The 27,157-nt window shown below is 40.9% G+C and overlaps 1 protein-coding gene across 4 annotated transcripts in view; it reads left to right on the top strand.

Annotated features, from left to right (window-relative positions):
- The window catches only part of MTCL1 (microtubule crosslinking factor 1), a 106,658-nt gene that overhangs the window by 69,338 nt on the left and 10,163 nt on the right, over nucleotides 1–27,157 (top strand). For 2 of the 4 annotated variants that reach the window (XM_014938593.1, XM_014938592.1), the window contains 7 exons: nucleotides 2,452–2,544; nucleotides 5,335–5,565; nucleotides 7,145–7,333; nucleotides 14,278–14,445; nucleotides 20,277–20,531; nucleotides 24,683–24,988; nucleotides 26,432–26,463. In XM_014938593.1, the coding sequence (XP_014794079.1) occupies nucleotides 2,452–2,544; nucleotides 5,335–5,565; nucleotides 7,145–7,333; nucleotides 14,278–14,445; nucleotides 20,277–20,531; nucleotides 24,683–24,988; nucleotides 26,432–26,463 (1,274 nt within the window). The remainder of the gene's footprint in view (nucleotides 1–2,451; nucleotides 2,545–5,334; nucleotides 5,566–7,144; nucleotides 7,334–14,277; nucleotides 14,446–20,276; nucleotides 20,532–24,682; nucleotides 24,989–26,431; nucleotides 26,464–27,157) is intronic. The other 2 variants (XM_014938594.1, XM_014938596.1) reach the window with 1 other exon arrangement.

Here is a 27,157-nt window from a genome sequence, read left to right as displayed (position 1 = left end):
AGCAGCCTTATCTCCCTTGATTTGAGCAGTACAAATCCCAATGCTTCTGCTGGAAGTGACATTATATGAAATTATAGACTATGAAGAGTCCTCAGGTTGCACTGGAAGGAAGAAGCTGTGCAATTCTGCATCCGTGCATTAACTGCTTTTCAACACATTTACTGTACCATTTATAAAAATCTATCATCCTTAAAGAGTCAAAGCAATTGTAAAAAGATTTGCACTGTCTAGTGGGCATATAATAGTCTATCTGCCTTTATGATGCATTTAGCCCGTTCTTAATAATTCCGACAGTTATCACATAATGCCAGCACGCAACTTTCCTGAAACTTGTCTTTTCATGGGCTACATATTTATCAAAAATTGTTCATTAGGAAATGCAAGTGTGAAGTGAATAGTGAAAAATTCAAACCTTACATTCCTGGTAACTTTTGCTTCTCTCATTCAGCTTCCAGTTTCAGGAATCCCAAGACCAACAGTATTTCTGACTATCTAAATGTGTAATTGCATGACTCTAAGGAGAGGCATATTAAGATCAGTCATTATTGCAAACAGAAGAGCGTTGCCATATTTAATCTGTTTTCATCAGATCAACTTTGCATGATTTTGGCTGATTTTGAATTCATAACAAGAAGGAACACATATTTTTTTTTAAATTATACCTGAATTAACTGGGTACATTTGTTCTTATTTGCCATATTCCTAAATAGGACTGATCAGAATAAAAGAATGCAGAAATTTCTGATGAAAGTAAATTTTCCTTTGTTGGATGAGAAAATTAAACTGATGATTTACAAATGATTGTGCAAAACTGGCAAATCCCATTACAAGCAGTTCTTTCCAAATTATTTGTGAGACAAAATTTTAGCCTTGTACAATACAAAATGTCTGCAGACTCGTTAAGGCATAAGATGAAATCAATAAGGCAGATAATGTTCTCTTGGTAACTTTACGTGTACCTTTCAGAGGGCTGGAAGTGTCTTTTCCTCAGGTACAAAACAGATGTGCACAAGTCAATAAGTGAACCAAGTAAAGAAGGAACAGATACACCCCAGAAAGTCTATGTAGGGTGACTTTCATTTTTCAGCAGAGTGCAGCCCTCCATCTGGCTTATGGGATACTTCCTTCTGCCTTACCATCTTTTTTCCCTAGAGGCGAAGAGGAGCATCTGTTCCAGTGATGAATACTTTTCAAATAACCCAAAGTGTCCCAGCCCAAACAGTGGCAGCAGCTGATTGTGCCCTTGGGAAGTGGGAAGAGCACTCAGGGAGAGGAGATGGATGCCAGGGCTGATGACGGAGGGGAAATGGCAACGCAGCCCCCAAGAGTGGTCCCATGACCTGTGTTAGGTCCTTGCAGCTGCTGAGGTTGGAGCACGCTGGATGTTGGCCAGCAGAGATTTTGGGATTATGCTTTGAAGCCTGAAGCAATCCCTTCTTTAAATGCAGCTTTACTTCAGGAAGTACGAGTTTGGTGCCGTAGTGTTTTCCTGTGGTCACAGATGTGAAGAGGACGGCATCTGGCCAAGCGTCTCCTTTGTACAAACAAATCAGTTTTAGCTTCAATGTGAGAGACACAAAATGAAGGGCATAGAAAGTTCTGATCAGAAAAATAAGTGCCACAAGATTAATTAACATAGTATAAATAATGAGGTCTGACTCTGCCTTCTTGGGTCTTTATTTGTGAATTAAGTAACTTTCACAAGTAAAGTGGATAGGTTGCCAAACATAATGGGAACATAAAGCTGAAAGTATTAAGATTAAAATAGTGTTGGACCTGAAAGGAGAGATACTTAAGAATTTAACTCAGAACTCAGGCTCACATAGCTCATCACCATGACATTTGTGGAGTAATTATTTTGAGTAGAAATTAGAGAATGGAGTCAACTTGTGCAGAGAACTGTCCTGTATCTGGAGGAAGGGATCTTATATGCTTAGTTGATTTAATAAATGCTATCCCATTAACTGCCTAATAAGAAGAGTTGAGAATTAATAAATAATTAGGTTCAATAAACATGCATTAGATGCATCTTCTGCAGAGATGTTAATTTTTTATAGCTTTGGTTATCATAAAGAAATACACCGCCAAATATGTAATCCTGTAAATAGGAGCTCGTCTGACAAATGTCATTGATGGTGCGCTATCTCAACTACTCGGGCGTAAACCCAGAGCAGAGTCCTGAAGGGAATATCCAACATGTAAAATCAGCATCCCAGCTTTAGTTTTCAGAAGAAGCCACACAGGAAATTCCCACACATATTTAAGGCATTTCTATTTATTTGCACACTGTGCTTTGGTTTTAACTATTGATAACCGTGAGTTGTGCAGATGTCTGTCCTGCAGTTCTTTTCTTTTTTTCCTTTTTTTAACACCACGGGGACATATTTTCTGCTAAACCTATCCCTTTGTCCTGCTGATCAGCTCAGGGATTCCCATGTTTTACCTGTACAGAATGTATCGATACAGGAGCTTCAGGCTCAGCTTGAGCAGGAGACAAGACTTCACCGAGAGGAGCAAGAAAAGTTTACAGAAAGGATCATCCAGGTAAATACAAAACCTGCCTGCTGGGAGAGACGCATGACCGTGACATGTGGCGTGGACCTTGTTAGTCAGGACCGTGGCAACCTGCATCCTGATGGCTGTGCCTGTTTGACCTCATCTGAGTAAATGAAGAATCTGGAAGTTGGGGAAATGCAAACTCAAGCCTGTTTTGCCACTTTTAATCTGGCTTCTCTGCTTGGTGGAGAGAAGTTTTGTCCTCCCCTGTGCAGGTGAAGCTGAGGGACTGGAATTATATCAGCCCTTTCAGCTCTCCATGAGCTAGGGAAGGGTGTATTTGATCTCTAGGAGCAGAGTTTGGCTCTATGCCTTATTCTGATGCCTCCTAGCCCAAAGAAAATCCAACACTTCTCTGAAGTCGGAGGAGTTGTTACATGCTCATAACAAATCAGGACTTTTTGTATTTCTCAATACCCCATGCTTCCAACCCCTTATTCATAAATGGTGAATAAATCATATTTTGTTACATGGACTCCCCCTACTCTTTTGAAGGCTGGAACAGATTAGTCAATCGTTTTGTGATCTCTAGCTCCTAGAGTGAAGAAAATCTGTTGCTAATTTTTGCAGGCTGTTTGGCTCTTAACTGAAGTTTTCTTTTTAAATTTACTTCGTAGACTAAATGCAGCATAATTGTTGCATAGTGTAAAGCATTTTTCTTTTTGTGCCAGCTAATCTCATTATGCCCAAGTGATATCTCTCCATTTTTTCATAAGTAGCTTTAATTTCCAGTTGATCTCCATAGGAGCTTTCTCATGGAGGCTTTCAAAGGCAACCAGTAAATTGATTTCCTTCCTAGTTGCCTTGGCCATGAAAGCTTTTTGGAAGCTTTGCCTGCCTCTTAAAGGTCTTTTCTTTTGCAATAGCTATCCATGGAAAAAGCATAATATTCTCTGAAGCTACCTCCACCAGGGTCTTCTGGAAGAATTTATGACTACGGGGACTAGGATCATAACAACTTGTAAAAACAATGAAAAATGCAGCGAAATCAAAGCTAGCTATTTATTTTGATGGACAGTAGAAATAGAAGAACAAAAGCATCTTCTGGATTCTTCATTTTTTCCAGATTATGCCTGTCCTGTTGATATTGTTCCTTTTTTATCATCTTCCAGGATTTCTGGTGGAAATGACTCAGATCTTTGCTGTATTTAACCATAATTTCATTTGGTGGAAGAACTGCATCAGCACAAAATCTGTTTGTTTCTTCCTGTAAAAATTAAATTTAAAATTAGCCCCTTTTTTACTATTTCATTTTTAGCAATGTTTAATGACATCAGTTGCTGTGTGCTAGCAGTGTACAATCTCCATGATTGTTACTAGGCATTGCATGTATGTTTCTTGGGCTATTATAGCTAACTGTTCCAGACTACTTTTAAACTACATTTTAGAACCATTTAGGATAGCAACCACTGTGTATAATTTTAATTTAATCTGGAACTTTTAAAGGCATGGTAGCCTAGATGCTGAAAATTTGCATTATGCCAGAGAATATAATTTCAACATCAGGAATGACCTTACTAAACCATCTAGTATGGGCCAGTAGCCTGTGTCAGAAGCATTTGAATGTTGCCATGAAAATCAAGCGTATATGTCTTAGCAGTATAAATTGCTAGGGGGTCCATGCTCTCTGAAGTATTCTTCATTCCTGTGTGAATATTGTTTGTTGTAGGGTATGTTCTTACAGTTTAAGTCGTTGTGGTTGTTAGTGTACTGTGGCTTTCATAGATTTATCTATGGAGCTGGTCAGCAAAGGGAGAGAGTGTTGTTCTGCAGAATGGAAAATAGTAGAAATTGGCATCTATAAGCAGTACTCATTTTCCATCTGCCTTTCTTTATCAGTATGAACCACAGCTTGGTTGAAGTGGAAACACAGAAACATGCAGAATATGAGATGTTGTACAACCAGCTTGTATAAGTGCTGTTGGGAGCAGGTCATGCCATGGTTTGATTTTGACATATTGAGGGAGAAGTCACATTTTAAGAATAATGTTTCAGGTGGCTTTGTGTTGAAACAGATGTAATCATATGTGTGCTCCAAGGAATGAGCTTTTCTTGCTGCTTCCAGTACTGACACTGAGACATGTTGAATGCCAAGTTGCAGTCTATTCCTGTCTCTTGAGTTCTTGCGTGTGTCCCTGATCTAGGCATATCAGAATGAGAAGGTGTTTGTGAGTTGTTCAAACGCCTCCAAGTACGTACTGTGAGAAGTGAGGGACCAGTGGTTGTATCTGAGATACTGGATGTGGTTCCTTCAGAAGCATTGCCCTTCCAGAAGTAGAGGGAGATGTAGCCACAGAGGAAAGGATGAGCCTGTGACTGGGGAGGGAAGAGGCAAGGATAATATTCCAGGTTGTCTGAAGGGCAGCTGTTGTCCCACCTTGTAGGAATGTCTGCAAATGCATTTAGCAGGTGTGATATGTGCAGCAGTGTGAGATGGTAGCTGTGCTGGGAATGTACTGCAGGGATACAATCAAGAGAGGGAGGAAAATATGAGTGGTATAAAAGGTTTAAGCAGGAACAGAGGTCTTGTGCATCTTTAAAGTACATGTCCACTTCCACAGCAGGTTATTTGGATACGGTTACTTAAGCAAAGCTTAGCAGCTGCTGTCCTCTTAATTTTCTCAGCAGTCCTAACTGCTGAGGAACTTACTGAGTCAAAGTCAGTAGCTACTCACTACCGATGAAAATTAGAGATTTCAGTTTGTCTCACCTAACAAAGTCCTGGAGAGTGCCCCAGGACACCACCCCATTGACACGGTGTCTGTTGTTCCATTAAAGCTGGAGGAGGAGCATATGCAGACCCTGCGGAGGAAAGACTTGGAAGTGCAGAGCTTGACTTTGCAGAACAAACTGGAAGAGAAGACCTGGAGCCAGGAGAAAAGTCTACTGCAGCAAGAACTCAGGCATTTCAAGCAGGACACCTTTCTCCTGTATGTCAAACTGAAGTGGCTGCTGAAACATTGGCGGCAAGGCAAGCGAATGGAAGAGGAAGGGGAAGACATATTAGAGGTAATTGTCCCACCTTATTAACTCAATGAAGTTGTGGGTGGTGGGGTACTGGGATGTCCCTTCTTTAAGTGTAGACTTTAAATATGATGTGGCATCAGCAACTTTATAATTACACATCGATTTAAAGAGGATTCAAATGAAACATGAAGCCTTTTCTTAAGCTGGCTTGTGCTCAAGTACATATTCTGCATGATATGTTACTGATCACCCATCTTTGAATCTATATCCTTAACTAGTACAAACATCTGGTCCTGAAAAACTCTCTCATAGTAAATGAATATTTAATTAACTCTCAAATGTGTGACTCCTGAATAATTTTGGGAAAGAAAAAAAACTTCAGCGAGCTGATGGAATCAAATTTGTTTAGATGGATTGGGTGCTGTCGTTTTTCTCATCGTGTGCACAGAGTGTTCCTTACAAAGTCTTCAGCCATACAGATGGAGGGAAGCTCTGTTTTCATGTTGGCAGGAGAATTATACAGCTTCTTGTGGGAATTTACAGTGAATCATTCTTGTTTGTTCCTCTTCTCTGTACACACGTCTGTCACCAGTACACCAGTAGTCATCATGGTGATTTTCCAAGTAGCGACTAAAATAAGATCAGGAATTGCAGAAGTACATAACAACCTGGAATCCCCAAGCTGACACATCTCAGCAGGGGTGTGACTGCCAGTCAACTTGTGCTGTGAGGAAAGGTGCTGCTAAATTGTGTTGACTTGCACATCCAGAATTACCATTTACTTTAGAAATCTTACCTAAGGAAAAAAATATGTTTAAAATAAGTGTTTGCTCATTCTGACATTTTATACAGAAGTATTGAGAATAATAAATTTATTTTGCAGGTTCGTTCAATTCTGAAACCATTTGCTAAGGCAACTAAGTAATTTTTCTCAGTATTTCTGATACTTACATGCCTAGTGTTTTTCAGTGTGTGCTGCATTTGGCAGTACAAGTAACCTTTCGGGTCTGGTAGGAGTATGCTTAAGTTGAATACTCCAGTGTTTTGTATTCTTAGATAAAAGGTGGATGAACATCTTTACCTTTATCTGCTGTGGTAATGAGTCAGAAACAAGACATGAGTAGCTATTTAGAAATAATTTGCTTCTACTTTACTTCAGCAGTACTAATTTGCTTCTATGTAAACTAGCTCATCTAATATCAAAATAGCTTTCATTTTTTCACTGTTTGTATTTTTTGGCTGGTTAATTTATAATCAGTCCGCCTCTAGTCATGATTGGAGTCATGTGTTTTGCTAATGCATTAGAGAGAATAAAGTGCTAGGGTTGGATACTTCCTGATCTCTTTATCTTCATCTGACAATACACCAGTGTCTTGTACAGATTTTCATTAATGGGTGATACATTATATGCATCTTCTCAGCTGCATAGATCTCCTATTTTTCATAGTATTGTATTCATATATGCAACATCATGTATCGCCCAAAGATCATTTCCTGTAGCCTATAGAAGTCAATATATCTCACCACAGGATGCAGAGGATGATAGTCCCTTCCCTTAGCCCTTCAATAGATTTCTGTCATGGCAAAAGAGTGTTGATGTGTCCCATCTCTTGCATTTTAGACTGAGCATCCTGAGACCCTCCCGGACTTTGGCATGCAGTCTGAGCAGAAGGCAGATGATGCAGAACGAGAGGAGGAGGAAGAGGATGTAGTGTTTGCACTGACAGATTTCTCCCAGCATCCCACCACAGAGAGCACTGATCATGGACCACAGCTTCAGACTGCAGAATTACTGCAGCAGCAGAAGCAGGTACTACACTGTTTGTCTATCATGTCCTGGGAATGGAAAGTGTGGATTTTCCAAGGGAGTTCATTTTCTTCTGCTGCTGTGTTCAATCACCTAGAATCATACTTGTAAAAATAATTCTAGCTACACAGCAATTACAGTGGATTTCATCCATTATATTTATATTTAATCAGGAGCCACGTGATTACTGTTCTCCTGTTGGCAGATACTATCAGCGAAAAATCCTATTTCCTCTTGTGGCCGTTTGCCCAGAAACATCTATCAGTATGTGATGGTTTGCAGAATTTACATGCTTCTCTTGCCTGAGCACATCTATTGTATTCTACTGTCAAGCTTTTAGCAAGAAGAGGTGATTTTATTTCCTTTAAATAATTTAAGAAACTAGCACATGTATTTAATGTTTCCCTTAGAGATGATGGGAAAACAATGCAAAAATTCTTCCTGTCACTGGGCTTGTTTTTAAATGCCTAAAAGCAAATCATACTAAATTTTCCCTGACATCTCCTGTGCCCTGCCTGTGTGTGTCAGAGCACTGCCATATATCCTGGCCTTTTCCTTTGTGCATTTAGTATACCAGCAGTCCTAACAATAATAATAGCAAACATTCAAAGGGGCTTCCAACAGTTCTTCAGGAGCGTCTTCTTCTATTTTTAAAACTAAAAATGTTCAGATGAGAGCATCCTGTTACATGGAATTATTTGCAATCATAAGTAGAAGGAGCAAGAATTCTGTGCAAAACACATATTCAGTGAAAAAGGGCTTGAAGCTTTATGTCCCATCTCTATCCAAGCCTTTGACTTGTGAGCTCTCGGACAAATCTCTCTATGACCACATCACTCTACTGGACTCACTGCAGGCTCTGGGGATTGTGTGTGCTTTTGCATTTCAGTTCTTCACCTTGACTTCCCCAGACTCACAACTATGTACAACCTGTTTGCTTGTTATCTGTATGGTCTAATAGATACGCAGCAGGGCAACAGTAAGTCTCCTATAATAACATTAGGCTGGTGCTGGCAGATGCACAGGCTGTCTTGAAACCTACCTCTCTAGTTCAAGATGTAACTTCCGTTGGAATTTCTATATGAATAAAAATAGTAGAGATATGTGGTCTTTCTGCTATGTCACATTCTGCTTCAAATTTGTACTCTTTTGCTTTCCTTTTTTTATAGTGCTAGCTGACAACTTCTTTACCTATTGTTTTCTGTGAAAGTAGTACTCATTTGATCAGTCTGGCATTCAGAAAGCTTCTACCTTGCCAGTCACCCAGACCCGTCACTGTCATCCTCTCAGCAAGTTCTTAGGTGGAGGCTGAAAAAAGCCATGGAAGAGATCCTCCTGAGCATTTCATCCTGCATTCCATCCGTAGACTGACAATCTAGAATGAGTAAAATAAATCTAAACCAACGCTCTATCTCAGTACAAACTCTGTCATGTACTAACTTTCCATATAGATACCTTAAAATGACCAAGAACATTCAAATAAATTATATCGTCTTTGAAATAATCATTGCTTAGGCATTAATCTCAATTAAGGTGGCAGAAATGAGAAGTAGGATTGCTTATAATTCATTTTTATATACCTTGCAAGATGTACTAATGTAGCAGCTCCAGGTAATCTTGCTTAAAGAAATGAGCTATAGGAACAGACCACATCACAGTACCCCTGTTGGTAGTGAATAGTTCATGATATCCAAATGGGCTTGTGAAGGTAAAATAGGTTTCTTGCCTTCCAACTAGGAAAAAAGTGGTATTTCAACACTGCAAGAATGAGCAAGATTGCTAAATGTTTCTCATTTTTAGCACTATTACTTGTTTTGCCCACTCACGCTGGTGAATCTTGTAACAAGCGCTGTGTTTATTGACAGGCATGTAAAAAGGGTTTTCAGTGCTACAGGGCTTGTGTTTGTCACTGGCAAGAAAGGATTATGATTATTCTCTGGCACAGAAATAGGAAGCCCTAATGTGGATTGATTCTCATGCTGTCATAGATCCAGGGCATCAGAAGTGTCTTCTGGAGGACCATGACAGAGGAGTAACTGCCTGGACACCTCCTGTGAGGCTCTGCCAGAACCTTGCTCTGCCCTCACACTCCTTAGTATCAGTTGAGCCTGAATTGTCCATCTCACTATGGTGGATGGCTTGAAACCTCCTGTGTGCAGGACCTTCGCTGTGCTCACCAACCTCACAGATCCTGGTCCTTGCTCTGCACGCATTACAGGCTTTCACCCATAAACATCAGCTCCACTTGATTTATATATGATCCCCAAACCCAGTAACTAAACAAAAATAGAGCAAGAAAACACTTCTCCTGTGTTGTCCCAGTTTTAAAAGCTCAGAGACTATCAGCGGGCCCAGAGCACATCTTTCCTGAAGGTGTGGATCTCAAGGAGTGCTCACCTCCCAGTGTACCACTGACTAGTCAGGCTGTGCTCAAAAACACCCAGGGTTTTGGGAGTCTTCTGCAGACCTAAGTGCGCAGCTGGAAAAAATCACTGTTTACATGGGGAATTTGGGGTGAGTGGTGATGCTGGACATTTCCCAGGTTTGCACCTGCCTAAGAGAGCCCTAAATTCCTCTTTCTGCCTGGCAAGCTCCAAAATGAAATGGATCAACACTTGTTTCGCATTAGGAAGGAAATTTTGTGATAGTCTTGGAGTGTCTGAGATAACTAGGTCAGAAAAAGGGAAGGGCTTACAGTAACTTGAAGTAACCCTTATTTATTTTTAACATTTAATGTTAATATTTAATGGCTTGTATTTTCAGCCTGTACTCTTGCTGCTGACTTTCTCACCCTGCCTGGAATTGGAATTGTTTTGAGAAAAATAATGAACCCCGAGGCCTTAATTTCAACAAACAGCCTTTAATTTTATATTATTATGATTTGAGGTACTTGACTTGGTGGAAAGTACGTCTCACTTGTCTGGGATTTTTATGTGTCCAGTGTGTGAAGGAATGAAGGCAAAACTGAGGGAAAAGGGGAGAAAAAGGTTAGTTGATGAGAGACAGGGTAGACGGGGAGTCTGAGAAGAACCAATTCATCTTTCTCTTCATGGCGTTGTCCCATGGCTGGTAGCTGGGACACACTGCAGAAAGGGGCAGTCAAGGAACTGGCCCAAGAGCCAAGCAGGAAGTCTGGTTGTGGGCAGGAGATTAGCAGGCAAGTCAGGCTGGTGGCCCAGTAGAGAAGGGCTTGCCGTAGATCAGCATTTATGTGTGTGTAGTAGGAGATCAGGGAGAATAGCCTGTGGAAAAAGGAAGAGCTTTGGTTCAGTTGAGTAGAAAGGGTGAGATGCATTTTGGATGGTGTAAGATCAGGGGAGTAAGAAGAAAAGAGTTTAGACCTCTGTGGTCCAATGGAAAAGGCACTAAAAAACAATACACTCACGCTGTTGCTTGAGGGGAGTGTCAAGAAAACCCCCAATTAGATCTTTATTTGCTCATATAATATTTGTTTTCAAAGCTTAGCTAAGAGAAAAGCCCAAAGGAATAGTAATTAAGAATAAGTAATTAAGACTAAATATACTAAAGTTATTTGCACCAAGATCCAGCTTCACTTTTGCCTAGATCTGTGATTAGACAGATAAAATGCACAGTTCTCTTTCACTGTTTAGGCTTCTGACCTTGTGTTTTTAATTGACTGCTCCACTGAACTGCTCATAATACCAGATTGTGGCTAAATTCTTGTGAAATTCTCAGAGAAAAAATAATTGTGATTAAAAGCAGAACCAAGCTTCAAACAGCTGCTCTAGTCCCAAACTTTTCTAGAGCTGGAGTCTCCCATCTCTGGGGTTCGCTCAGCTTGGTAAAGACTTCAAAGTCCTGGAATTTAATTCAGGTTTACTACATTAAGTTTTTACTTATTGTCAGATGTTGTTTCTTTTACCTATAAATCCTGAGCTGTGGATACAACGAGACTTTAAACTGCTTTTGTAACTCGCTTGTCTTAGATCAGTTGTGAATCAGTCAGATGCCTCCATGTTCTGGATTTCAGTAATTGGAAAGGTACTAAAGAGCCAGCTCCTTGCATGGGACACTGTCCAGAGAATCACAGCCATGCCCTGTTTCTTCTGCCTGTATAACATCCCTGGGAAGAAGGGGAAGACTATAACAATCCTTGTGCGTCTGTGGGACAGATTCTAATGCAGAAGCTGTTTTGCAGTTTTACCAGCAGAAACCTAAAGCATGTCTAGATGTATATGTTGTATTTCAGAGCACATTGTCTCAAAGGTACTTTGTTCTCCAAAACCACTCCAGTTTGGCAAAACAGAAAAAAAAATAATCTCACAGACCCTCCAACTTCAGTCTGCAAATATGAAGTCATGCAAAAGAGACTTCTCTGCAGGAATTAAAAGTATGTAACCAAAATTGGATTTATATCAGCAAGTTAATTAAAAACCCAGCAAGCCCAGGGGGCACCTGGGGTACTTCCCTCATAACAGTGATATTGATGTAATGCCTCTAGAAATAAGACATGCCCTCATCTCAGTGGGCTACAGACCTGCAGTGAGGCTCTTTTGGCTCCTCTCTGTACTAGTCCATCACTTCTGTCTTTGCAAACCTAATTTTACAGGGCTCTAAAGCTATCGAATGTATGCACAGGAATGAGGGATGTGTCTTGCTTTATTGTTACTTCGTTTTCTTTTTCTTCTGCCTCATTTCCTTTGTGAAGCCTTTAGACTACTTTGCCAGAGAAAGGTTCATGCAGCATACCAGAAAACACAGAACGTGGCTCTTGAATGAAAGCACTTCATAGACATTTGGAGTCAGGGTTTTCAAAGAGGATGAGGACAGATTTTGGTGTGCTCGATACCCAGCAGCTCCTGTTGTGACACTGAGGACAAATCTTCAAAAGAGCTCTTATTCTGATTACTACACAAGGGGCTTGAGATGTTTGGAGAATTCAGCCTTAATTGGGTATCAGAATGAAAATTAATGGTGGAAACATAAAATCTCATTACATTTTGAAAAGTAGGTGATCTTATATGCATGATGGAGACTGCTGCTGTATAGTAGAAAACTGCTAATTGGCATTAAATGTTAATGGGATTAATTCTGCTTCTGTGGGTGCGTTTCTTATAAAACCCCATGTTGTACACCATCACATTTCATTAGTCCAAACAGATTATAGGTCAGTCAATGAGCACCTGCAGTCACTTCCCTGCATCTAGCATATTTTTGCTGATGAATCAAATGGCTTGGAAAAAGTAGACCACATTTGTTTGTTTTTTAAAGAAAAAAGGCACTGTGCTATCTCTGATTAGTGATTACAAAAGTGGGTAAGGTGGGTTCAGTGATGCCAAAAATCTGATGAGCATATGAAAGCAGCTTAGTTGTCTGCATAATATTTAATGTGTACTGTCATTGAAAAAAGCACATGAAAATTATTTAGACTTTTACATACATCTATTTACTTGACTTGTCTCCAAAGCAGTCCCCATGTAGGTACTTAATGAAACACCAGATAAGAGGAATTGCGGGAAGCCTCCACTTGGGAAAATAAATAAAAAATAAAATCAATTAGTCTCTCACGTAAGAATCAAGATAGCTAATTTGAGTTAGGCCTTCCCAAGGAAGCTAACGCATTCATGAGAGCCAGGTGATTAAACGTTGAATTTGTTGAGTGAACATTCCCATTTTTCTGCTTGTGCTGTGTCTACAAATCAAATATAATTTTCTTAAAAGTCTTTTCTATTCAGAATAACTTGTCAAATACAGTTTCTGGCTACTCCCTGCTTTTCAACAGGCTCACTGGGAATATTTGATTTAAATTTTGGATAAATAAATCATGTTACATATTTCTGTTTCTTAATTCAATGACTGCAAAAACAGTGGGATAGCTTTTGTTTTGCTGATCTAGAATGAATCTTTAAAAAATGTTTTTCAATATTTTACATAAAAATGACAGGTTTTGCAGGTCTCCAGAGAATTTGCAGAAAGTAAATGCCAAAACTAAGACAAAAAACACTTAGAGAATTTGAATAAGCATACATACAGTCTTTCAGTACTTTCCAAGATCAGATGTCAGCTCTGGGCTGGACTTTTAATTTAATTCTTGGCTCCTGGCTAGCACAAGAGCACAGACATTTTCAATATGATCATGACATTCTCAACAAGACATGGATGGGGGCTCGCTCTTTGATCCCATCTGCAAGAGGGAAAGTGTCCTACCTGGCATTTGTGCCTTCAGTACCAGTCAGGGTGCTGCTGCAGAGCTAATCTGTGTGCAGCTGTCTGGCACTGAGCAGAAATGTGAAGTACAGACTAGTGAAACACCTTAGCAGAGATACTCAGCTCAAAACCCAAACAAAAAAAACTTTTCCCAAAGTAATTTTATCTGATAATACAAAAACACTGAAAATTAATCCCTTTTCTTTATATGTAGTTTACAAATATTTGAGGCTTGATGCTGAGCAATGACTGTATGTATGAGACTTCCATCTACCCAACAAACCTCAGGAATGATACTCTAGCTTTGGTTTATAGTATCAAAATGGAAGTTATTACAGATGTCCTCAATCCAGAAAGATACTTAGTGCCCTTTTCAGGGTAACTTAAGTATCTTTGGCTTTCATGGATGCTTCAGGACTAGGTCTAACAAGAAGGAGAATCATGGAATCGCAGAATCATTGGATCAATTAGGTTGGAAAAAACCCTTAAGATCACAGAGTCCAACTGTAGACCTAGCACTGACAATTCCATCCCTAAACTGTGTCCCTAAGCACCACGTCTACACATCTTTTAAATACCTCCAGGGATGGTGATTCAGCCACTTCCCTGGGCAGGCTGCAGACAGAGAAGGTATTGCTATTCTAAGTTTTCTCATGCACAAGTTAGCCCAGGTGCTTTGCCTTCCATGCAGTGGGTGTGCAGGCATTTTTTTCTCCTGAAAATGAAACTGGGGGCTAAATCCACCCAGTGACAGCGTTTCGTTTGCTTTGTTGCGGCAGGCAGGTGAAAATCGGAAGCTCCTGAACGCTCTGAAGGGTTTGCTGGACGACTTCCGCTCGGAGCTGCGGGACGAGGAGCGGGAGCGCCAGGGGCTGCAGCAGCAGTACGCCCTGCACAAGGCAGCCTGGGAGGTGGAAATGACCCAGCTGAAGTGTCACCTCGAACAGGTAACGTTCCCCCCGCCTCTAACACCGGTGAATAATGGCTAAGGCACTTAGTGAAATGGGAAATCTATGATAGCCGGGAAAGGGGCTATATTTATTCATTTTTCCCTGGTGCCTGAAAGCCGCCTGAGCAAAGCTTTGCCTCTTGAGTTGCCTCAGATTCCAGTTGTCCCAGCACAAACAGTAGTAGGTACTGTATGATATAGGTGAGGATTTTCTTAGAAGAGCTGGCTGGTAATGTACCAGCTGCAGTAATGAGACATGCGCGTGTCTGTATTTATTGGCATTTACAGGAGAGAAAAATGTCTCGATGTTGGCGTGCTCACAATTAGCTCATCACTGTGCCTTGGCACATAACAACTGCATGCAGTACTTGATGCATAGGAGAGAAAAGAGTGATTTAATAATACTGATAATAATACTAGATCAATATGTTAATATTAAACCAGCTATTCAAAGCTACTGGTTAGTGATGGATGGTGCCCTACTGAAGAGAAAGCTCTAGCTACCCACCACGGGATACTGCTAGAAGTATGTATGTAAAATCTGGTGCCAGGTGCTTCAGCGTCGTGACGGCCATTCACAGAAGATGTACTGTTTCTGAAGCAATATGAAAACAAATCAGCAAAAAACCCACAAGGATTCATTTCCAAAGCTGATGGCATAAAAGATCTAATTTTCAGCATTGAGAAGGGGAGGGGAAGGAGAATTAGCACGTTCAGGTCTTGAGAAAAAGATTCATAATAGTAGAGCATCTCTGCAGAAGGCAAAGATAATAAAAATATTCACTGCCAGGCTGGTGGTACATTTAGGAGAATTAACTGAACATCAGAGACTCACTCTGACGCACAAAGCTGAGATGCGAGCGCTGCTTTTCCTGCTCAGGTACTGTAGGCTGCTTTCACAGAATGAGGGAAGAAGCTTTCTTTTTAGCCAAGTTTTCTCTCAGTGGATCCAGATTCGCAGTTCAGCTGCCGCTTAGTGCACACACATTTCCATACAACACATCGCTTGCAAAAGGAAACCAAATCCATTCTCATTTTTGCTCCTCCCAAACTAAAACCTAGGCAACAGATTTACCTTTAACTCAAGATAGTAACAAAGAACAAAACTTAGAGTTAGTCTGACAACAAACTGCCAATGTAGAGCTTGCACACTTTGCCTTTGCATGGGTGATAAACTCAAAGGCTGGTGTTTGGCACTGGGACGGTGCTGCCAACCCTGCCCAGGGAGAAGAAAGATTTGCACCCTTCCTTATGGGAGCCTTATCAGGCTCTTTACTACCTCCACTGCGCCACTGGTAACAACATATAACATATGGTAGTTCCTAAGCCATGGGTGTTACTCTTTACCTTTTTTCCAAGCAAGTGAAAAGAACGAAACTAGTCAATATTTTAGACATAAAACCCAACACTTATTTCACAGCAAAAGCAGGTCCCTAATGCAGTAGCAAAAAGACAGCACATCAATCATTAGAATAGGGAAATCATTAGGATAGGGAAAACAATGTAAGTGTCCCACTGAGGTCTGGTGTATGTGCTCATGATTACAAGGAGGGAATTAAAACATAAAATATAAAAATAATAATATAATAAGCCTGAAATAGAAATAATATAAACATAAATTTAACTCAAACTAATGTTAAAGATTCAAAATATGGGATGTTTTCACTATAGGTCCAATTTCAGGATCAAAATGGGAGGAGCTAGTGAACATTGTGTAAAATTTCAGCATTACATATAGTCTTGTTAATATCCTTTGCTATTCTCTGCCCAATAGGTGGCACGACAACAATTTTAACTAAATAGCCAAGTCTGTCAGGTTGGTGTGGGTAGGAGGACCTCTCATGATGTCATTTTGTTGTTTTGATTGGTAGTGATGAAGCAGTGGGCTGTACAGTGCTCCTACCATAGGTTTTGTATAGAGCTGCCAACCCCCTGAGAAGCCCACAGAGAATCAAGGTCTTTCTATTCTCCACTGCTGACTTTGCTGCTGTTTCCCACTATTTTTTTTGTGAAGCAGTAGGTCAATTAACACGAGCATTTTCCTCAAAAGAGTCAACTCCTACTTAATAGTCACTGACAGTGGGTTTGCATTTCGATGCTTCAACTGTCTGTATAGGAAAGAAAGGAAAAAAGGAAAGAAAACTCTCTTGATACAAAAGCACTGCATATCAGAGGTGACAATGTACTGTTGCCTGCTGCTTTGGAGCTTTAGCACTGCGTATATCATTAAAAATAAGAATCTTGACTGTTAGAATTGCAAGTACATCTGATTTGGCAGAAGGATCCTCAGGCATTGTTTTTAAGATAAGAAATAATGAGATTCCTCCTGAGTACGGGATTATGATAATGCTGAGCCAATAAGGAATCCCAGTAATTCTCAGCTTCCAGCTGGGCAAGTGAAAAATCCTGGTATTCTGGGAACTGAGAAAAGTTTGGAAGAAGGAGGGAGTTAATATGAGAGGCCAAACCCTATGTATGCCTTGAGAACTTGCATGTAAGGACACAGACCCTCACTAGGACTCTGACCAATGGTCTGGCTTCAGGATGTCTGGGGAGAATATAAACTGTGGTGCACATGAAGAGGCATTTGGCCACCCATAGCAATTAGCAGGTTTAGGAAAGTTATATCTAGACTTTCAGGCTAAGGAGCCACCAATGGACCTTTCCTCCATGATTTGGGCTGTTTCGTCAAAACAAAGGCAAGAGTTTCTCCTTGCCAGAAGCGTTGTTCTGCCTTTCATAGAATCATAGGAATGGTTTGGATAGGAAGGGACCTTAAAGATCTTCAAGTTCGAATGTCCCCATCATGGGCAGGGACACCTCCCACTAGGCCGGGTTGCTCAAAGCCCCGTCCAGCCTGGCCTTGAACACTTCCAGGGATGGTGCATCCACAACTTCCCTGAGGCACCAAGAACTGACTTCTGACTCTAAAGACACTGCCTCTGGCTGAAGAAGATTTTAGGTCCCAAATCACTGAACACCAGGAAATTATTCTGAAGGTGTACCACTGTGTACTTGCCTTTATTTTTAAACTTATATTTGTACTTACAGACTTCGTGTTTTCTTCTCAAATGGGGAAAGAGCCATGGCTCTTATCTAGGTGAGCCCATGGTCCAGCACAGGATGACTTACTGTATTTTGGCAGCTTGGGCATGGCAGTCTAACAGCAGCCATACATTCTTGGGATATCGCTCCCCTTGAGAATGTTCTTACTTCCCACTGCTGCCCCTCTCAGCTTTCCTGCCCTTCACAGGCACCACTGCCTGTCTTGTTTGGTAACTGAAAGGCTGAGAAATTTACCCAGTGCTGGTGAAGAACCCAGTGGTATAAGGGGAGAGAGAGAATGATTGTCTTGGTGAGCTTCAACATCTTGCTATTTTTTTGACATTCAAAAAAATGGAAGAAGGAATTTGTTCTATAGGATAATCATACAAACTGTATTTATTGCAACTGAGCATTTGTTTGCGTTATAGGTTGCCTTTGGCATTTTCATGCTTCATACCAGCTAAAGAATTCATCACAGGCGTTGGTGTGGTTTTGCAGCTTAGCATGATAGCCATAGCTAGTGCTGCGTGTGGCATTATTTCCCAGGAGGCAGCAGATTTGTAAGGTTGAGTCCAGCCTCATTGGATTTAGCCCAGACGGTCCAGCAACCTCCCCTAAGAGCTCCTGTTGCAAGATGAGAGACATCTGTGGGGGCATCTAAGGTCCTTGAAAGATGACGTACATATCACAAAGAACAAGTCCTAAATAACCCTCTGTCAGGATTAGGTGTGAGGAAACTGTACAGAGTTTACTTCATTAGTCCCTTATTATTTTGGCTGACCTGACCTCTGCAGTGACACTCCGAAAATTCAAGATTATTTAGTGTCACAGCTACTTAGTAAACCCATCAGGAACTTGCAAGACCAACCTGGGGCTGGGGGCACAGACTAGTAAAATTAAAGTTAAAAACCCTAAAAGAATGTGTGCCAACATTGCAGATCGTGGCTGCAGCACCAGCTTTGATTCCCACAGCACCCTGAAATGGAGCTGGGGACTTGGTGATGTTCTGGATGAACAGAGGAAAGATGTAGCAGGTGGCAAGAGGCCATTACCTGAAGTTAGCAGTGAGTTTGGAAACGAGCAGTGATATTTTTACATATTGCTGAACTAACATGTGGGCAGTCAACATGCTGGGGTAGTGGGTAGGAAAGCAGCAAAGCTTTCTGGCTTTCTTGAGAAACCACACTGCCCAGGATGGTGTCTCCCATCATGGATCTACAGTGCAGAGGTGTCTCTCCTGCTATGTTCTGCATTTCTGCCCCAGGGCACCACTTGTCCACCACCAAGCCATGCAGTTGTATGCAGGACAGCCTCTCACATGTCACTGCAGATCCCACAAATTTACACTGCACAAATAGGATAAGTGTGAGAAAGATAGTGTCATGTCAACTTTGTTAAAATAGGATGCCGCTTTTTTATAATTGATTTTTTGTTTGGTTAGTTGGTTGGTTGGTTGAAAACAACGGGACTTTGGAAATAGTGGTAGAGAACATGGGTGTTTTAAGATTTCCTTGTCAATGCAAGTGGCTGTAGCAGGGTGTTTTCTGCAGCTCAGTACAATTTTAAATGACTCAACCAAGACCTCTCAGACATTTATTTGTGGAGGCTGTTCCAGACAGTAGTAGGCTTCACTACTGAATGCAGTCTGAACTTCCCTTTGCTCAGGAAGTCTGGGCTTATTTTCCGCATAGAGCAAAGTGAAGATGTTGTCCTTCTCTATTGCTAAATGAGAATGTATTCCAGCCGACCTGCTGCCTCTCCTTTTTGAGGACAACTTTAACTTCAGAGGCAGAAATTAATTTTTGCTGCTTTTCACTTCAGTTCACCTGCAGAGCCAGGGGATGAAGATGTATCCTATTCTGAGTCACTCAGCTGAGTTGTCAACAAAAGGTCAGCCTTCAGGGATAAATTCTTCACTTGCTTGAATTTACACAAAACTATTGAGCACTTCTTCTCACTCTGACGACATCTCAGCAATGACCCAGGTTGGTCAGAGAGGTTGTGCAATCCCTGCCCTTGGACGTTTGTCAAGATCCAACTCAACAAAGTCCCACACAACCCAATCTGATCTCAGAGGCAACCCTTCTGGAAGCAGGGGATTGACCTCCTGACACCCCATCAAGCCTGCATTTTCCTATGAATCTATTACCTTGAGCCTCTGATTGAGGCTCTGAGCATGAAGTGAAGAAGGAAGGGAAGGTAGCATCAGCTGCCTGCCCTAGAAATCAGTTCAGACACCAGAACCTGCAGAGATGAGGGATGATCTTGGTACATCTCCTCCTGCTGCTAACACCCTCTTTTGTTGGAAGGCGTGAGGAGCTGTACAATAGGTCTGTTGCTGAGTGCTCTGGGAAAAGTCTCTTCAGAAGATGAACACACTCTCTTTAGGTTTTGGGTGCACTGAGTGAGAGAACAAAAGCAGAGCAGTGGCTGAGGGCATTGTCCTGGTGATTGTCTCAGAGATGATGATGAGGTTGGCGTTTATCTCCATGTTTTCTTCATTGCTGGTGCCCACACTCCCAATCAGAAATATCATAACTAATGCCTTAATAGCATGAGCTGGTAGAACTTGAGAAATTATTCAGTATGGTTTCACTGTCTTGATTCTAAAACGTTTTTCAAGTTGAACATATTTGATCATTTATTGAAATCTTAAGATCTAAGAATTGCCGTAATTTTGCCATTACCTTTGTGAAGTTAGGTCTTTAACTCAAATTCATTGTCTGACACAGGCTTTTACCACAGAAAGTTTAATGTCCTAGTAATGTTTTACTTTAATGCCAGCTGGAAGGGAAGAGTGAGAACACCTCAGGAGAAACGGGCCTCACGTCTGATGCAAAGGGAGCTTTTAAAAGGGAAAGAGAGGAGCACAAGAAGCTTCTGGCTGAGAGTCATGGTGTGGTGATGGACCTCCGCTGGCAAATCCAGCACAGTGAGAAGAACTGGAACCGGGAAAAGGTGGAGCTCCTGGACAGGCTTGATAGAGACCGGCGAGAATGGGAGCGTCAAAAGAAGGAGCTACTCAGGCGGATAGAGCAGGTAAGGAGTCACCTTGGGGCGAGCAATGGCTGACTGCAAGCATGAGGCACTGCACCATTGCTGCACTCGGGCCAAGGTCAAGAGACTGTATTAAGCAGCAGTACAGGAACAATTTTGTTCCCTTGGCTACATCAGTGTTTCTCGTACTACAAAACAATTTACATACACAAGGGAGTAAAAGGAAAATGCTCATAATCGCTATAAAAGTCCACTTATGAGAAATCAACTCCAGGTTAAAGGCCATTTCCTGCCTCATTTCAATTACCCTGGACAGGCATGGTCACATCGATTCTTTCTGTTTGAAAGCTTTTCTGCACCTCTTCGTGCTAAAACGCTCAATCCAACATGCAGGGTTATTTAAGGTTTGATATACAGCTTCGTGCCAAAAATGTCTGTTCATCTGTGAATTAGCCACCAAAGATGCAGCTGCCGTGACTATTCAGTCTCAACTGATTTTTTTTCTCTAGCAAAGTATCCCGGGGGGTTAACATCAGGAGTCCTGACTGATAACAAATAAACAGCTATCAATACTAAATACTCAGAAGACACTTCTGACCTTGGGCACGTGAATTTTGTGTACACCTCTGCTGTCATTTGCAGATCTGATAACTGCATACCTGCCCCCTCATTTTTCATGCCTGGCCGTACTTTTATCTGCTTAGTATTAGAGACAAATTATACCTAGTGAATTTATTATCTGGCTGGAAGCCACACAAAAAATAAAAAGTTTAATGAGGGAGAGAGAATACACCGTTTTGACTGAACATTGTTCAGCTCTGAGTCATGCATTCCAGGAAAAGTAAGAAAAACAACTGAAATTGTGGGTCTTCAATTAACTGAATACTTTCTGTCCTTAGGACATCAGAAATGGAACAGCACCGGATTTGTGCATGCTCTCTAGGGAGCACTACACTTGAACGAAGCACAAAGTAGCTTCACAGGTTAAGTGGATGAAAGCCCAGCGTAACTTCATGACCACTTTTTTGAAAAGGGTTCATTATCTGTCTCATATTCCCATGCCTGAAGAAGCAACAAGAAGCTAAAGAAAGGACACCAGGCTGTAAATATTATGAGTGCAAGACTCAGCTTAAGCTATGGCTTTTAAACCCACAGAGAAGCACTTAGCAAAATCCTGTATTCTACAGACATTTCTAAAATCACTGCTAAAAGTGTAGGTCTGAGTGGGTGGTGACCAATATGAAGGTTTTTCAGACCAAAGAAGGTGATTTTTGAGCTTCTAAATTTAAAAATATTTTTATTATTTCTATTATCTATTATTTCTAAATTTAAAAATAAATTATATTCTGGACTTTTTAATCTCCCATTTTTCTGAGCATTTTTGTGTATTCCACATGCAGCTTGTTGAGCTAGCCGTTATAATGCAGCCCAATAGCATGTCTCCTAAGATAAAACAACTAAAACCTATGTGCTAGGAAGGCTTGTAGCCTTCATCAAAATTACCTGGTTTCCAGAGTTCAGTGTCAGAAGGTGCCAAGCTCCCCATGCCTTGACCGGCCTCGTTTCTAACTGTTGAGTTTCAGTGGCCAAACTGCCTTTTGTGGATTTTTTGTGCACAATGGGAATTAAATAACCCTCAGAAAAATTCCCAATATACTCAGGGTGTGGACACAAACTTCTCTTCAGAGAGTCACTGGTACCTCTTTGGGTGTTTATGTCCCTATGAACTGTATTTTTAATATTGTCTCTTCAATGTATCCTCAATAGCTTGAGGGACTTGACCTGGTTAAGGATTGCTTTTTCTATTCCCTGGGAATGGGGCACATTAAAGGAAGCAACAGATAAATCCCTGGTAATGTTACCTAGCCTTTAATTCTCTTTAAACCTGACATAAACTCTCAGTGTCATCTTGGGAGAGCCTACAAAATAGCTCTTAACTTGTCCCAGAGCTGATTTCTTTTGTTACTATTCTGAAACCTCTAAGCTTCAACTACATGTTTGCTGTACAACAGAGCTGACACAGAATTAGCAATAGATAGGGGAAGTAAAAGATATTGTATCAAGCTAATTTCAGGGGAATAAATGATCAGAAATAGCATTTGAAATCTTGGCTACCTGCCTGCAAAACTTCATAATTCCATCTTTGCTTATAATCAAACATTTCCCTATGTGACAGGAAGCTTGCAAATATTTGCAGGCTTTTAGTTGAATATCCTCACAGATTGCAGTCATGCCCTACTTTATATGGAAACAATTAGTGTATCTCTGAAGTCCTTCTCCCCAGGGTTTTTCTGTGTGTATTCCATGTATGGCAATACGTAGAGGATGAGAAGACTACACCAGTGTGTATGTTTGAAAAACAGAGTCTAAGAGATAGCAGAAGCACGTGTGCCAAGTTTCATACTAATGCTTTATGCCTGTCTGCTTTCACACAGCTCCTGAATAATACATGTATGATAAGGGGGAAGCTCACACCAATGCATAAAATATATAATATACTCTACTCTGGATGGTTATGGGAATACTGCTCGCATATAAAAAACATGATGACCTACTTTTCCCGAGCTCAAAGTTGTGGGTTTTTTCTTTTTAAGTACGCTGTCACTTTGTTTTCCCTTAGAGAATCTCCCTCCCCTGTGCTCCTAAAGCTATTTGTGTACAGAGTGCACTGGTGAATGTTTAAAGCCACAAAATCACCTGTACGAAAAGTTGTGTGTTTATACCTTTAACTCAAGGGACTCAAAATCATTAGTCACTCTTGAACATTTAGGCCAGTATTTTTCACTTTAATTTTCCTGTCAGCTGTCTGAGATTCAGAGAGTGAGCCAGTATCTGTACTGTTTTCTCATAAAGGATCCCAGATCATTATCCTTATATGATCTCTGAAAATCTGGAAGGGCTTGCAATTGGAACTATGTATACAGAAAACATGTGATTACCATTTCTCCTTGCTTTGGGTCTTGCGCATATGCTGGGAAACCGACTCCAGGATCCCTTAATATACCTTCCAGCCCCTGTCTTTATATGATACCTTAAATTAGCTGCTTTTGGTAAAACTGTTTCAGATTTTGTGTATCATGAGCAGAACACTGAAGATGCATTCCCCTTTTTGTAGACTTGAATCAAGCGAAAATCTCACTGATTTCAGCCCAAGTGCAATTTTCATCATTTGGGACCTAAAATGTTTTGATCTACATTAGGCAATACAATGTCTGTTTATTTTTCCGAACACACGCAACAAGATTAAAATACTGTGTTTTCTAGGTCCTAGGGAATGACTAGTATTCACAGCTTATTGTCACTAATCTTAGTGACAATCTTTTGCTCTAGCAAAACATCAGAGTTACTTATCAGATTCCTGCTGTCATTCACCATGTTTGAAAATAACACTTATTTCATCTCTCCCATTGTATTTGCAATTAAATGAGAAGTTGATCACATAATCTAATTTTCAGATTGGCAATTTCACTAGTGGTTCACCCTTTCTTTACCCAGCTTTTGCAAAGTATAGAGTTAATGGCTTTGATGGCCCTTCAATAAATATACATTTTCTTCAAACATGCTTTGCATGCCTAATTCCTCCCTTTGACAATGCTGTTCTGTACAAACAGTCAACTTTCTAGCCATGCATTAGAGCTAGACCATTTATAAAACAAAGCTTTTGTCTTTTGTTAAGGGGAATTTTCCACCTCTGGAAGCAAGTGATGTACATAAAAGTGCAGCCTTTGTATTGCTGACCAGAAGAAAAATGTATTTGTTTTGATGAGACTCCAAGTCGCTCACCCCTCCTTGAGCTTCTACTTGTATTTCTTTAGGATCTGATATCAAGACTGCTTTCAAATAACAGTCCGCGTTGATTTGTTTCCTTAAAAATCAGATTAGAAACAGATGCATTATTTTGAGTATGTGTACACACAGTGTGTATATATGTATACATATATATATAAACAAGCAAAACTGTACATATGCACATTTAATCACCCAAAATCCCATGAGCAATAGCATCAAAGTCCTAGAGACATCTGCCTTTGTGGAAAGACCAGTACAGCAAAGCCAGCATCCCTGGAGCCAGGCGGTGATCTCATGGTGTCTCTCCAGGGCCCAGGTGCCTCACACCTGGGGAAGGATGAGTTCTGCAGAATGCGATACACTACATAAGTAATTGCTGTTCTTTTAACTTGCCTTGTCTCCAGCTTCAGAAAGAAGTGAGCCCACGAAGAGGAGGTGGTTTTCTGTGTGACCAGAAGGAGAATAACCTTCGTCCATTTACGACCCAGGGGAACCTTCATGTGTCTCGTTCGATGGGGTCAAGGTCCTACTCTGATTCAGATGCCATTCAGTTTGACGATCGGTCACTGTCTAAGCTGAAGGAGAGCGATCGGTGCAGCGCCACAGAAAACCTCTTTCTGGAGTCACTGTCCCTTGATTCCCCCGACGAGTCTGATGAGCACCGGTCTCGGCAGCTGGAGAGGGACAAATTCTTGAGCGGATTAACAGAAGTACGTGCTCTTTTACCTTTCATCAAGCCGGTGTGTTATCTCTTTTGTCAGAATTAGTGCAGCATCCATGCTGTAGGAAGTGAGATACTGTGTCACAGGCACCGTTCGCAGTTACCCAGTAGTGAATTTGGCATGGACAAGATTTTATTCCTTGCTATGAGCTGATTAGACCAGTGTCAATCACCTGAGAGACTGGGAGCCAGCCTAGAGGTCCCAAAGATTCCCTCACCTTGTGGCCATTCATATTATGTATGATAACTATATTTGACACAACATACTGATTTAGAAGGTCTTAAATCTCTTTGAGTTGTAAGTAGATATATATATATATATGGAGAAACGTGGACTATATTTTGTTAGTAAAGCAGTAAGTGCTGTGGAGAAGCATTTCTGGTCGTTCCATTATGATTGCCTTCTAAATAGATCAGCATGAGTAAGTAAGATGAGATGTTAAAAAATGAAGTTATTCTTCATCAGCAAAGTACCTACTCTGAGGTCCCACCATAAAGCTATAAAGATGTAAAACACAGTGCTAAGAGATGCCATTGGGCTGTAGTGAATGTAGTCTGTCCCCTGCTGAAATCTGCACTGCTGCAGGCTTACTTTCACCAGTTCCAGATCTTCACAGTTTTGTTTGTATTGTTACTGAATGAAACCCAGGGTCCCAGTTCTTGACTTCATGAAGTCAAATAAAAGAAATCTAGTACTCTATTTTTACTGATCATATTTTGTATTCCTTATAGTTTATTAGAAATACAAGCAAACAGTTAAAATAATAACTGTAGAGCAATTGCTTCAGAAGTGTCTACTAAAAAACCCAACTCATTATGGGAATTGTCACAAGGAAATAATTGCCATAAAAACATCTAAATGCCTTTAGCAAGCTGTAGGTATTCCCCCTATGAAACAAGTAACAGTCTTCCCACAGATTTAATATAGCTAGCTTAATGAGTTTCAACTGGTGCCATTTGTTGGTTCCTAGAGAACATATAATGAAATCTTATGTCAAAAGACCCCGGTTTATCTCTTATTTCAGTACAGCTAGGTCTCTGCCATAAAGCAGATTACGTCCACAGAACAAATTCACTCAGAAATATATGGTCCAAACCAATACAGTGTACACGTGGAAAAAAGCCATTTGCAGCTTACCTCTATTTATGATTGCATGGGACTATCAAAGTTCAAGGCTGGTGTAGATTTGGCATATGGGCTTTCCCTGTACAGTCTGTTGCCCTGATGGGATTGCCCAGCCTGCTGTCTGTGGGCCAAGGGAAGAATATTCCCACTAACAATTTAAGATTCCTTATCAGAGGGAAAATCAGCCACTTTTTAAAGACAAACATACCTGGTGCAGCTAACGGGAAGTGCATGACAAAACACTCACAAGCTAATGTCACCAACAGCTTCAGAAATAACATCCTCTTTGTTTCTGTTTTACTTCAGGAGGAAGAAACACACAAAGGAAATCTTCAAAGGTGAGTAAAACTTAAAGGGAAAAGCCAGCAAAAGCTCAGCTGCCAGAGCCTATAGCTCCCTGGCACCCAAACTACAGCCCCAGGCCATAGCCATGCCATCTCCTGCGCAGCCTGAGAGCCAGATTAATGGATTTACCCAGGGATTAATTTGTCTCAATATGCTTCTGTTCTACTCTGATTTACTTGGGCCACATTCAGCTGTGGTGCATAAAGATCAAACTGTATGAAAGTGTATGAAGCTGCAGCTTACCCTGCAGGATACACTTGCTTTGGCCAGTACTGCAGACCTATAGACATCAATATATAGAAGGAAACAGTTGTTGCTGAGGACCTGACATGCCTCTGCATGTCAGAAATATTTTGCTTTGCACTAGTTCTGGTCTGATCCCATGGGTTGAATACCTATTTAACCCTAGAGTGCATTGGTTGTGCTTCTGGAGAGCATCTTCCAGCTCGCTTTCATCCCAAAGGAGCCCAGCCCATGCTCTCTGAGATTGCCACCGATGCAAACCAGAGCATCTGAATAGGAGATCCACTTCAGAACCACACTCCTGATCTCACCTAACTCCCTAACCTAGATGCATCCTATCAGCAGCTACTGCTCTTGATTAAAACTCAGTGTGATTTTACTATAGCCTCCAGATCACTCATCTACAAAACACACTGCTTGCTAAATCCTCACCCAGCTTGAGTT

Source organism: Calidris pugnax, unplaced genomic scaffold (genome assembly GCF_001431845.1).
Source record: "Calidris pugnax isolate Ruff unplaced genomic scaffold, ASM143184v1 scaffold13, whole genome shotgun sequence".
Classification (NCBI taxonomy): domain Eukaryota; kingdom Metazoa; phylum Chordata; class Aves; order Charadriiformes; family Scolopacidae; genus Calidris; species Calidris pugnax.
Note: the sequence above shows the minus strand (reverse complement) of the source record. Positions and strands in the feature narration are given on the sequence as shown.